The following is a 13,937-nucleotide window of genomic DNA, read 5'->3' as shown; positions in this document are numbered from 1 at the left end:
GATTTTTGTTAACCAAAGATATCATGGGAAAAATGGCGAAGGTGGATTAGTGGAGTTAGGTCACAGATCAGCCATGATCTAATTTGAGGGGATAAATAAGAAAGTAGGAGCAGATTTAGGCAATTCAGCCCCTCGAGCTTGCTCCGCCATTCAATACGATCTCGTCTCGCCCTCAACTCCACTTTCCTGCCCGTTCTACATAATCCTTCAACCCATTACTAATTAAAAGTCTGTCCATCTCCTCAAATTTACTCAATGTCTTGACATCCACAGCAAGCTGGGGTAGTGAGTTCCACAGATTCACGACCATTTGTGAGAAGTAATTTTTCCTCACTGTTTTAAATCTGCAGCTCCTTATCCTGAAACTATTTTGTCTCGTTCTAGATTGCACCACAAAAGACTCTACGTCTTCTTTGTCAATACCTTTTTTAGAATGTTATTAAAGGGGAGTCACTGGACTCGTAAACCAGAGACCCAGAGTAATGCTCTGGGGACCCAGGTTCAAATGCTGCCACTGCAGACGGGGAAATTTGAATTAAATACAAATCTGGAATTAAATTTAAATGATGACCATGAAACCATTGTCAATTGTTGTAAAAACCCATCTGGTTCACTAATGTCCTTTAGGGAAGGAAATCTGGGCAGCACAGTGGCGCAGTGGGTTAGCCTTGAAGCATCACGGCGCTGAGGACCCAGGTTCGACCTTGGCTCTGTGTCACTGTCCGTATGGAGTTTGCACATTCTCCCCGTGTTTGCATGGGTTTCGCCCCCATAAACTAAAAAGATGTGCAGGCCAGGTGGATTGACCATGCTAAATTGCCCCTTAATTGGAAAAAATTAATTGGGTACTCTAAATTTTTTTTAAAAAGGGAAGAATATCTGGCATCCTTGCCTGGTCTGGCCTACATGTGACTCCAGACCCACAGCAATGTGGTTGACTCCTAACTGTCCTCTCAAGGGTAATTAGCGATGGATAATAAATGCTGGCACAACCTGCAACGCCCATGTCCCAAGAACAAATATAAAATATGTATATACCTCTGGAATATCGGCCTTATCTCTCTTCATACGACAAGCCGTCCATCGACTGATTTTGCTGATTTTGCTGGATTGCTCTAAAGTCAAAACTTTATTCCTATTTGGCGCAAGAGTTGAAAGTGAACAGTTGCCAAACCATGGGTTTCAAGGGAAATTGGAGATATTACTAGATTTGAAGAAGAGGCATATAAATTAGCAAGAAAAAGAAATAGACCGGAGGATTAGGAACAATTTAAAATTGAGCAAAGGCGGACCAAGGGATTAAAAAGGTGAAAATATAATTTGAAAGTAAGCTAGCAGGGAACATAAAAACTGACTGTAAATGTTTCTAATAGGTATGTAAGGAGAAAAAGGTTGATAAAAATAAATGTAGGCCCCTTACAGCCAGAAACTGGGGAATTCATAATAGGGGACAAAGAAATGGCTGAGGAACTAAATTCTTACTTTGAAGACATTAATAATGTGCCAGAAGTTCTGAGAAATAAAAGTTTTAGTGAGAAGCTGAAGAAAATTAGTATTTGTAGAAAAATGGTTTGGGGGAAATTAATGGGATTGAAGGTGGGCAAATCCAGGGGCTGATGATCTTCTTAATGATTCCCAGAGTACTTAAGTAAGCAGCCCTAAAATATTAGATCCATTGGCAATCATTTTCCAATATTCATTGGACTCGGGTATAGTTCCTACAGATTAGAGGGTAGCTAATATAGGCCCGCTATTTAAAAAGGGAGGCAGAGAGAAAACGGAGAACTATGGAGTAATGAGCCTAACGTCAGTAATAGGGAAGTTGCTAAAGGCCATTATCAAGGATTTCTTGGACAGCATTTGGAAAGAAGTGGTGTAATTGGACAAAGTCAACATGGATTTACAAAAGGAAAATCATGCTTGACACATCTACTGGAATTCTTTGAAGATGTAACTAGTAGAGTTGACCAGGGAGACCCAGTGGATGTGGTTTATTTAGACTTTCAGAAGGCTTTCGATAAGGTCCCATATATAGATTACTATGTAAAGTTAATGCTCATTGGATTGCGGGTAATGTCTTGAGATGGATGAAAAGCTGGTTAGTCGACAGGAAGCAAAAAGTTGGAATAAATAAGACTTCCTCCAATTGGCAGGCCGTGACTGGTGGGGTGCCACAGGGACCTGTACTATGACCGCAACTGTTCACATTCTAAATAATGATTTGGACGAGTGAACTAAATGTAGTCCAGATTTGCAAATGATACAAAGTTGGGTGCACAGGTGAACTGTGAGGAGTATACAGAGATGCTTCAGCGGGATTTGGACAGGCTGAGTGAGTGAGCATATGTAGAGCAGGTGCAGTATAATGTGAATAAATGTGAGGTTATCCACTTCGGTAGCAAAAATAGGAAAGCAGATTATTATTTGAATGGGTGTAAATTGAGAGGCGAATACTCAGCGAAACCTTGGTGTCCTCCATCAGTCTCTGAAAGTAAACGTGCAGGTAAGGCAGACAGTAAAGAAAGGTAAGGTTGATAGCTTTAAATTGAGGGGTAGTAGATATAGGACAGATGTCAGAGGCAGTTTCTTTACTCAGAGAGTAGTAGGGGTGTGGAACGCCCTGCCTGCAACAGTAGTAGACTCGCCAACTTTAAGGGCATTTAAGTGGTCACTGGATAGACATATGGATGAAAATGGAATAGTGTAGGTCAGATAGGCTTCAGATGGTTTCACAGGTCGGCGCAACATCGAGGGCCGAAGTGTCCGTACTGCACTGTTATGCTCTATGTTCTAAATGGTATGTTGGCCTTCATAGCGAGAGGATTTGAGTATAGGAATGGGATATTGCATTACAATTGTATGTGGCATTGGAGTATTATGTGCCGTTTTAATGTCCTTATCTGAGGAAGATATTCTAGCTATGGAGGGAGTGCAGCAAAGTTTTACCAGGCTGATTCCTGGGATGGCGGAACTGTTATTTGAGGAGATACTATGTCGGTTATGATTATATTAATTGGCGTTTAGAAGAGTGAGAAAGAATCTCATAGTAACTTATCAAATCCTAGCAAAATTAGACATGGTCAATTCAGAAAGAATGCTCCCAAGGGTTGGGGAGTTCAGAAATAGGGGTCTTAGTTTGAGGATAATGGGTAAAACTTTTAGGAGTGGGGTGAGGATAAATTTCTTCACCCAGAGAGTGGTGACTCTGACATTCACTGCCACAAAAAGTAGTTGAGGTAAAAGCTTTGTGTAATTGTGGCTCCTGGGGCCAACGGATTCGACGAATATGGGGAGAAAGTTGGAACAGGGTATTGAACTTGATGATCAACCGTGATTAGAATGAATGGTGTAGTAGGCTCAAAAGGCTTAATGGCCTTCTCCTGCTTCTACTTTCTATATATGTTTCTATGTAAATACCTTGCTATTTCTTAATGATTTCCAACAGTTTCCTAATGACAGATGTTAAACTAACTGGTCTATCGTTTCCTACTTTCTGCGCCTCTCCATTTTTGAATATGTATGTTACTTTTGCATTTTTCCAAAGCACTGGAACCTTTTCCACATCAAGGGAATTTTGGAATATTATAACCATTAGATCCATTATTATCTCCGCTGCCAATTTCTTCAACACCCAAGGAGACTATCGGGCCCTGGGAACCGATGCCCTGGGCCCTGCCTTCAAACCCAATAGTTTATTTGGTACTTTTTTTCCAATTGATGTTGATTGTTCTAAGTTCTTCCCTTTCTATTACCTCTGACCTACACCATTCCCTATGTTCCCATGGTACACTTGTTTTCCAGAATGAAATACTCAGAGAGAAAAAAAGAAGGAAAAAGAAATGGTTCAGACGGCCAAAAACCGAGCATGAGAAGAAGATGCAAATTGAAAAGAATCTGGAAGATGAAGCAACGAAAGAAAGGCGACAGAAAGACTTTGTGGATTTAGCCTGCCAGTGCACTGCCGTAGTCTGCTGTCGTGTGACTCCCAAACAGAAAGCTATGGTGGTGAGCCTGGTGAAAAAATACAAGAAAGCTATTACCCTGGCAATTGGAGATGGTGCTAATGATGTTAACATGATTAAAAGTAAGTGCAAGGAGGGCTGGTAATTTCAAGATCCCTTGGAAAGCTGTTTTCCTTTTGGTTTCTATTTGCAAGCTGCTAAGCAAGAAAACAAGACCAATCTTTCAGGTAAAATGGAATTTTAGCAAGAGGAGAAAGAATATGGAATGACTACATTATTGATGTAGTTTAAATTACTTCAGGAGCAATGTAATTGCTTTGAGTTTAACTGTGAAACATTAGGTGAGGGTTTTACTGCACAAAATATCACTGAAGCTGAAAAGCTTAGGAGGAGTGACTAAGTAACTAGTTAAAGGCGAGCTAGAGAGAGATTCACGAAGTGCGCTAACACATTGGGACATCCTTGTAGGAAACCTCAGTTTATGACTGACGGCAGAAATACTGTTTTAGAAATTGTCCAGGTGAATCAAAATTGCTTTTTGCCAGATCTATGGGGGTAAAATTTCTCTTTGGCTACAATCAGCAGACAAATTGGCAGAAAACTCCACCTGAAAGAAGATCCATTATCATCCAATTAGCCCTGCAGCCAAAGACCAATTTCCCTAGGAATGAAAACCTGCTTTGTGATTGCATTGCAAGCTGAATGTTCAGGTGGACTAAATTTTAAAAATCTACAGTTTTATACTTTACTAAAATTAGTAGGTTTTTGATGACTAACAGATGCTTTACCATTTGTCTTTACAGTTCTTTTTGGTCTGCATTGCATCTCAACAAGTGACTCTGCTTCCCTCTAGGTTCAGTAGAGAAAAACCACTGCAATTAGTTAATCTATCATTCTTTCACGGGCTCCATTTCCACAAGGTGGGCAGCAGGTGGCATAGTGGTTAGCACAGTTGCTTCACAGCTCCAGGGTCCCAGGTTCGATTTCCGGCTTGGGTCACAGTCAGTGCAGAGTCTGCACGTTCTCCCCGTGTTTGCATGGGTTTCCTCCGGGTGCTCCAGTTTTCTCCCACAGTCCAAAGATGTGCAGGTTAGGTGGATTGGCCACACTAAATTACCCTTTTGTGTCCAAAAAAGGTTAGGTGGGGTTACAGGGATAGGGTGGAAGTATGGGCTTGGATAAGGTGTTCTTTCCAAGGGCTGGTGCAGACTCGATGGGCCGAATGGCCTCCTTCTGCACTGTAAATTCTACGATGGGTGTGCAGACTGATGGAGCAACAGATCTGAATGATGCTTTTTCATTTTGAGGAGTCGTTGAAATAGATTGCATTAATGAAATATTCCGCCAGCACAGTTGGGCAAGAGAGTTGCAGGAAGTTTTAACTTATGAATTGGTACAACAGGACCAAAAGTGGTTATGCTCCTTTTTCAATTTTCCATTCCATTGAAGTCATTGGATAAGCCAAATGGCTTTTTCGTCCATGCTTTCTTATGTTGCAAATGGTGCCCTTAATATTAATTTTTAAATTGCTGAGATTTATATGAAAGTTTTACTCAATTTAGAACATTTTGAAACAGCTCAGTTCCCGATCAGCACATAAATCAACAGATCGCTTTATCTACTTTAACCTGCTTCCTTTGTCAATTTTGGTGTCAGGCAATATTGGCCTTTTCATCTATTTTTCTCAGTTTGAAATTATATGTCATGATACTAGTTATCAAATATACAGGACCACATCAAATGATAATGGTTGGGTTTCTTGATTTGTTTTGGAAAAATGCAGTGTTTAACTTGTTAGAAGATGCTGATGACCAGCAATTTTTTTTATCCCTTGCTACAGCTGCTCATATTGGTGTAGGGATCAGCGGCCAGGAAGGCATGCAGGCTGTTATGTCGAGTGACTATGCCTTTGGACAGTTTCGATTTCTGAAGCGACTGCTCCTGGTCCATGGGAGGTGGTCATACATCCGGATGTGCAAGTTTTTAACCTACTTTTTCTACAAAAACTTTGCCTTTACACTGGTTCACTTTTGGTACTCCTTTTTCAATGGATATTCTGCACAGGTAAAAGTATTTATTTAGTCTGTTACAAAAAACATCACTGTTATGAGTGCATGATTAGCGGCCCCAGTAACTTCTAGCACACTGCTTCAGGGTGTGGGAAACAATAATAGTTCACTGAACAGAATGGATGGCAAAAGGCATGGAGACGAATTTTATTAAGCCCTTGAAATCAGGATAATGATTTCATCTTGGGCTACAGATAAAAGCAATGGCATCCAGGGTCCTTGCCCTGCTTGGATTAGTGGTTCTAGCAGTAGCAAATGGCACATTTCAGTGAAGCATAGATAGCCTACATGTTGTTCTTCATAGACGTTTCAGCAGAAATAATTCCTGAACACCTGAATGGCTTCCAACAAAGATATCCTCTTTACACCCCTCCCTCTTCCAGCAATTTGACCTACTCTGTGTGATCTTTGTTTATTCTTGAAGTCCTGCTGCATTCCATGCATCTTAGCTACTAGATGAAATGTGAAGGCGAAACTCTAAGCATCTTCCACAGCACAGTGGTTAGCACTGCTACCTCACAGCACCAGGGACCTGGGTTCAATTCCAACCTTGGATGACTGTCCGTGTGGAGTTTGCACATTCTTCCCATTTCTGCGTGGGTTTCCTCTGGGTGCTCCAGTTTCCTCCCACAGTCCAAAGATGTGCAGATTTAGGTTGATTGGCCATGGTAAATTGTCATATAGTGTCCAAAAGATTAGGTGGGGTTCAGGGATTGAGGGGGGGGGGCGGTGGACCTAGGTAGGCTGCTCTTTCGGAGAGTTGGTGCAGACCCGATGGGCCAAATGGCTTCCTTCTGCACTGTATGGATTCTATGTTACCACTCCCTATATACTCTAGCAATTTTAAATAACACCCATAATAAATTAACATACAACTAACACCAGTAAATAGTTGACGATCCTTTTACATGAGCGGGGAACCCTCTGCTACTGAATGCATGTTCAGCTACACAAAGTTAATGGGGGGCATTGGCTCCTGCATCTAAGCTCCAAAATGGCACTACTGGCAGTGTACTCTGATATCATGATCTACCTACTCTGCATTCTTCCGGTGGCTGTTCACTGCACACTGACTAATTCTATCACCAACATGGTGTTTAAGATGACTCTTGCCAGAATTGTGCTGAAGCCACGTCTACCATTTTGATTTTCAATGACAGTCACACTGTGAGAACAAAGGATGCTATTGAACCTAACTTAATGCTGTAGTTTTCTAGATGGGCTGTATCATATTCAAGCATTGAGTTAATAGTTACATTAAAGTTGACAGTTCAAAGAGCATGGGGAACAGGGCCACCAGTCTCTCTTAAGGTCATGTTTGATAGGATTACTATTCATATCCACCTTTTTTTATCACTTCAGCTTTTTCAGTGTTTACCATACCATTGTGAGGCGTGCCCTTTTTGTGACTTGTTTTTACACTAATAAATATGCAGTACAATGTTTCGGAAACAAATTATGATTTGAAGAGTTGAAGAAATCTAATACGTTTTGTTTCTCCTGATTTACAGACTGCGTTTGAGAATTGGTTTATTACACTGTACAACGTTCTGTACAGCAGTCTTCCAGTATTGGTTGTTGGGATACTTGATCAGGTATATTCCATTCTTAAATTCCATGTCAATATACTGTGTGTGTATTTATATGTGTGGTGCAGCTTTATCTCACCATCACCACTCTTGCCTCCTGTACTGTTGCTATGAGACAGTTTATCCAACATCCAGTACTGGATGCGCAGAAATTTCCTCCCAATCAAGTATAGGGAAGACTGAAGCCATTGTCGTCTTTCCCTGCTCCAAACTCCATTCTTTAGCCACCTACGCCATCCTTCTCTCTGGAAACAGTCTGAGATTAAGCCAATCTGTCTGAACCTTTGTGTCATATTTGAATCCAAGATGAACTCCTGTCCTCCTATTTGTGCCAAAATGAAGATCGTTTCATCTTCGTAACTTTTCCCTCGACTCAGCTCATATGCTGCTGAAGCCCTAATGCATGCCTTTCCAAAACACTTAAGTTTGGTCTCCCACATTCTATTCTCTAAAGACTGGAGGTCATCCAAAACTCATCTGCCCATGTCTTAACTTGCAGTAAGTCCCTTGAGTCCCGTCCTGTTCTCCTGCTACCCCCCGCCCCTCTGCCCTGCGCCAACATCTTGACTTTAAGATTCTCATCTTCATTTACAAATCCCCCCATAGCCTTGCCCATGTTTATCTCTAATCTTCTCCTGCCCCACAACTAAACTGGAGACATTTAGTTCTATTATGGCCATACTTGAGGAAGGATGCGCGTGTCCTTGATAGGGTGCAGAGGAAGTTAACCAGAATGGCTCCAGGCATAAAGGATTTTAGCTAAAAGATTAGGTCATTGGAACATAGGAGCAGGAGTAAGCCATTCAGCCCATCAGGTCTGCTTCACCATTCGAACAGATCATGGCTGATCATCTATCTCTATTCCATTTTTCCCTACTGTACCCATATCCCTTGATGATATTGGTATTCAGAAATCTATCAATTTCTGTCTTGAACACGCTCATTGATTGAGCTTTCACAGCCACTATGATAGAGAGTTCCAAAGAATCACCACCCTCCAAGTGAAGACATTCATCCTCATCTTGGTCTTCAACGGCATGCCTCTTATTCTAAGACTGTCTCCTGGTTCTGGACTCACCAGCCGAGGGCAACATCCTGTCCACATCTGTCCTATCGTGCCTTGTTAAGAATTTTGTAATTTTCAATGAACTCGCCTCTCATTCTTCGAAACACGGAGAATACAAACCCAGTTTCCTCAATCACATAACAGAATCCCACCATCTCAGGGATTATGCTGATGAACTCTTGCTGCACTCCCTCTGTGGCAAATGCATCCTTAGGTTGGGGACGCTAGAGCTGTTCTCCTTTGAGCAGAGGAGGGGGGGGGGGGGGGTGGAACAGTTTGATAGAGTTGTACAAGATTATGACAGGCTTTGTGAGATAGCTGTTCCTATTTTCTGTTGGTGCATGGACTAATGTGCAAAGATTTAAGGTTTTGGGCAAAAGATGCAGGGGTATACATGAAGAAGTGTTTGACACTGTAAGTGGTAAAGACCTCGGTCTTGTTGCCAACAATGATGGTGGAAGCAAAAATAATCAATGATTTCAAAGGAAATTCAGTGAGAGAAGGAAACCTGTCAGACTACACGATAGAGCAGGGGAATGGAACTGATTCTTACCGAGAATGGTCACGGACAGAATGGGCTGCATGGCCTCCTCCTGTCATGACTGACTGACTGACACTAACCCTCTGAGATATCTGCGCTCCTCTAATTCTGCTCTCCTGTGCATCCTGAATTTTGATCAATCTACCTCTTTCATCAACTGTTTGGTCATCTGCCCTAATTTTCCTTATGTGGTTCAGTGTCTTGCTTTGTTTTATAATGCTTGGCTGTTTAAAGGGGCTGACTATATAAATATAAATTGTTATATTTATTATACTGATTTGGTTTGATTTTGTTTACAGTCACGTGTACCGAGGTACAGTGAAAAGTATTTTTCTGCGAGCAGCTCAACAGATCATTAAGTACATGAAAATAAAATAAAAGAAAATACATAATAGGGCAACACAAGATATACAATGTCACTACATAAACACCAGCATCGGATGAAGCATACAGGGGTGTAGTGTTAATGAGGTCAGTCCATAAGAGGGTCATTTAAGTCTCTGGTAACAGCGGGAAAGAAGCTGTTTTTGAGTCTATTCGTGCGTGTTCTCAGACTTTTGCATCTCCTGCCCAATGGAAGAAGTTGGAAGAATGAGTAAGCCGGGTGGGAGCGATCTTTGATTATGCTGCCCGCTTTTCCCAGGCAGTGGGAGGTGTAGATGGAGTCGATGGATGGGAGGCAGGTTCGTGTGATGGACTGGGCTGTGTTCATGATTCTCTGAAGTTTCTTGCGGTCTTGGGCCGAGCAGTTGCCATACCAGGCTGTGATGCAGCCAGATCGTATGCTTTCTATGGTGCATCTGTAAAAGTCGGTAAGAGTTAATGTGGACATGCCGAATTTCCTTTGTTTCCTGAGGAAGTATAGGCGCTGTTGTGCTTTCTTGTTGGTAGCGTCGACATGGGTGGACCAGGACAGATTTTTTTGAGATATGTACCGCTCGAAGCTGCTAACCATCTCCACCTCCACCCCATTGATGCTGACAGTGGTGTGTACAGTACTTTGCTTCCTGAAGTCAATGACCAGCTCTTTAGGTTTGCTGGCATTGGGGGATAGACTGTTGTTGCTGCACCACTCCACTAGGTTGTCTAGTGCTAATGTAGACAATTCATGAAGCAAAGCATAATACAAATTAAACTCCAATCCCTTTCTAGCCAAATAAACAGAAATCTCTATGTTAAATATGTGTGATTCAAATGGAATACATCTGTCACATTCTTATAGTTTGATTTTTAATTTTGTAACGTTACACAGCTTAATCATTTTTCATCAATTTCTTTCCCCTTCTCAGGATGTCACTGACAAGTTGAGTCTTAGATTTCCAGCAATTTATATACCTGGACAGAAAGATGCTTACTTCAATTTCAAGAAGTTCTTTGTCAGCTTGTTTCATGGCATTATTGTGTCCATGATCATTTTCTTTATACCTTATGGAGCGTTCCTTCAAACAATGGGTCAGGATGGGGAGGCACCAACGGATTACCAGTCATTTGCAGTCACTACAGCCTCATCTCTCATTATAACTGTCAATTTCCAGGTAAGTGGATGTTTCGTGGGTTTCTCCATTTCTCGTCTCCCCCCCCCCCCCCCCCCCCCCCCAAAGAAGGGGACTCCTGCTCATTTAGATTTGACATATGCAGCTATCCTCCACTACCACGAGCAAGTTGGTTCTTCTAGTCAACAGTGTATTAGAGCCTGAGGGTGTCCACCAGAGTTTGAGGTAACGCATTTGGGCAGGGCAGTCTAGGTATGGAAATACACAATAAATAGAGGATACTGAGAGGTGCAGCAGAACAGAGGGGCCTTTGAATGCATATCCACAGATTCCTGAAGGCAAAAGGACAGGTGCATAAAGTGGTAAAGAAGGCACATGGGATACTTTGCTTTGTACCCAAGGCATAAAATATAATAAAAGGGAGATTGTTGGAATTTGAAACGGAGGGAAAGAAAATTGAACAGGGTAAAACAAAATTTGTTTATTTTTTAAAAAATCTCCAACACGAATTAAAATCTGAACAAATTAGAATCCAGATTTGTAAATGTCAAATTGTCAGTTTGAGAGTTTGATTGGCAGTTATTAAGACTTCAATTGGCAAACTCTAATTTTTAGACTTCTTTAATGGGTAATAGAATATTACAGTGGATTACAGCACAGCACAGAAGGAGGCCTTTCAGCCCACAGAGTCTACATTGGCTGTCTGCAGGAGCAACGTAACTAGTCTCACTCACCCACCCTTGCCCATAATCCCGCAAGCGCTTACTCTTCAGGTACTTATCCAATTCTCTTTCGTAGGTCACAACCAAATCTGGCTCGACCACATTCTCAGGCAGTGCATTTCAGATCCTGACCATTTGCTTCAAGTCTACAATTGGTTGTTTTGCCATTCAACTCGTATTGGTGCCATCTGTTTCTTGACCTTTCTGCCAATGAGAACAATTTCCCTCCATCTACTGTCTGATCCACTCGTTATTTTGAACACCTCTATAAAATCTCCTCTCCACCTTCTCACCTTTTTAAGTTACCAGCTTCATCAGGTACCTGAAACATCTCGTACCTGAAACCATTCTTGTGTGTTGTCCTTGATTGGGAGTTGTGGCTCAGCTGGTCGCACTCTCACCCATGAGTCACAAGTTTCAGGTTCAAATTGCACTCCAGTCCTTGTGCAAAAATCTAGGCTGACACTCTGGTGCAAAACTGAGGGAATACTGCACTGTGATGTGTCATCTTTCAGATGAGATGTTAAATCAGGGCACCATCTGCCTACTAGGATGCATGTAAAAGATCCCATGGCACTATTTCAAAACAGAAGAGGGGAGTTATCCCTGCGTCCTGGCCAATATTTATTCTTAAATCAAAATCAGATTATCTGATCATTTATTATATTGTTTGTAGGAGTTTACAAATTAAATGCCATATTTCCTTCATTGCAACAGTGACTACACTTCAAAAGTATTTCATTGTTTTTGAGACATCTTGTGGCCATGAAAAGTAACATACAAATGCAAGTCCGTTTTTCTTATTTCCAAAAGTTTTATGTTCCCGTCTAAAATATTTACATCGCACTTTTCTGCCAAATATTCGCCCATTCCACCAGTCCGACTATATGCTCTTGAAGCCTATCGATATCCCTGTCACAGTTCACGATGCTTCCAAGTTTTGTGTCATTTGGAATGTTTGAAATTGTGCTCTGTAACCCAAATCAAAGTCATTAGTGCAGATTAAGGATAGTAGTGGCAATTCAGGGAAATTCAGATAGCACCTCCTGATTGCCACTTTTAACTGTGCAGCAGCCTGATTTTGCTTTGCGATTTTTCTCTTTAAGAACAGCAAGTGCTGTAGTCTCATCATTACTTCTCCTTCAAATTTGAGATAATTGTCTCCTGCAAGATGAACAATAATACATTTGGCTAATGCACAAGAATTTAACGCACCCAATAAATTGCAGTGATTGGGTGATGACACTGTCAGGTTTTTATCACTTCAGTGCTGTATTGTTTTCAATCATAACATGTACAAAACAAAATGTAGAAATGTCTTTTCTCAGCACATAAAGCTGAGCATTCACTACATTTTTAATTTTGCATAAACATGATACAAATTTCTAATGTTTGTTGACAAATTTTAATTTGTTTCTTGCAGATTGCTCTGGACACTTCTTACTGGACATTTGTCAATGCCTTTTCGGTCTTCGGAAGTATCGTTTTATATTTTGCGATTATGTTTGACCTTCACAGTGCAGGAATCCACATCATATTTCCATCGGTTTTTACCTTTACTGGTCAGTCATGTTATGAAGTATTTACAGCACAGAAAATGTGGTCCAATAATCAATGTTATTTATACTCCTATAAACATACGAACTAGGAGCAGAAGTAGGATACTTGGCTCTTCAAGCCTGCTCTGCCATTCAATAGATTCTAGCTGATCTTTTTGTGTTTTGAATTCTATATTCCCATCAACTCCGATACCCTAATCTACCTCCGAGTTAAAAATGATGTGAACATATGAAAAGGAGCAGAAATAGGCCTCTCCACAGGAGCCTCCTTGTTCAAAGATGAAGGGCTGGATTCTTCTGCCCACCGCAAGATTGCCATGGGCAGGATGCAGACCACATATAAAGGTCCATTGACCTCGGTCAGAATTTCCAGTCAGCGGGCAGGCGCGGCCGGAGAATCCCGTCTGAAATTTACTGTTCGATCAATAAATTTAAATGAGCAGTGTTTTAAAAACTGTATCTACAGGGGTTAATGAGCTGTAATAAATTATAGCACTGCTCTTTCACTTCTCGGCCAACAAAATTTTTTCTGAACTTAACATCAGAGACAGTAAGAAGAATTAGTTTGCAAAGTCTTGATTCAGTTTTAAATGACTTCTGAGGCTCAGTTTGATACTTTGCACTTTGTCAATTTTTAACGATTTGCACCAAGATCAATGATGTGGGTGATTAGGATGGGAAATGATCATCATTGAATATCAAAACATAAAAACCAGGACTAGGCCTTCAAGCCTATTCCGCCTTTCAATATGATCATGGTTGATCCTCTATCTCAATGCCGTTTTCCCAATTTCTCCGCATATCCTTGATGCCATTTAAATCTTATTAAAAATCTCTCTCTTTCTTGAATACTCTGTGTTTTGGCCTTCACAGCCTTCTATGGTAGAGAATTCCACAGGTTCAGTAACCTTTGAGTAAAAAAATATTTCCTCATCT

The 13,937-nt window shown here is 41.1% G+C and overlaps 1 protein-coding gene across 2 annotated transcripts in view; it reads left to right on the top strand.

Moving 5' to 3' along the window:
* atp8b1 (ATPase phospholipid transporting 8B1) overlaps window positions 1-13,937 on the top strand; it is a 213,364-nt gene that overhangs the window by 186,332 nt on the left and 13,095 nt on the right. For both annotated transcript variants that reach the window (XM_038790574.1, XM_038790575.1), the window contains 5 exons: window positions 3,802-4,084; window positions 5,803-6,026; window positions 7,543-7,626; window positions 10,517-10,762; window positions 12,866-13,004. In XM_038790574.1, coding sequence (XP_038646502.1) covers window positions 3,802-4,084; window positions 5,803-6,026; window positions 7,543-7,626; window positions 10,517-10,762; window positions 12,866-13,004 — 976 coding nt within the window. The remainder of the gene's footprint in view (window positions 1-3,801; window positions 4,085-5,802; window positions 6,027-7,542; window positions 7,627-10,516; window positions 10,763-12,865; window positions 13,005-13,937) is intronic.

The sequence above is a fragment of the Scyliorhinus canicula genome, chromosome 3 (genome assembly GCF_902713615.1).
Source record: "Scyliorhinus canicula chromosome 3, sScyCan1.1, whole genome shotgun sequence".
Lineage (NCBI taxonomy): Eukaryota > Metazoa > Chordata > Chondrichthyes > Carcharhiniformes > Scyliorhinidae > Scyliorhinus > Scyliorhinus canicula.
The sequence above is the reverse complement of the archived record's forward strand: the minus strand, read 5'-3'. Positions and strand labels throughout refer to the sequence as shown.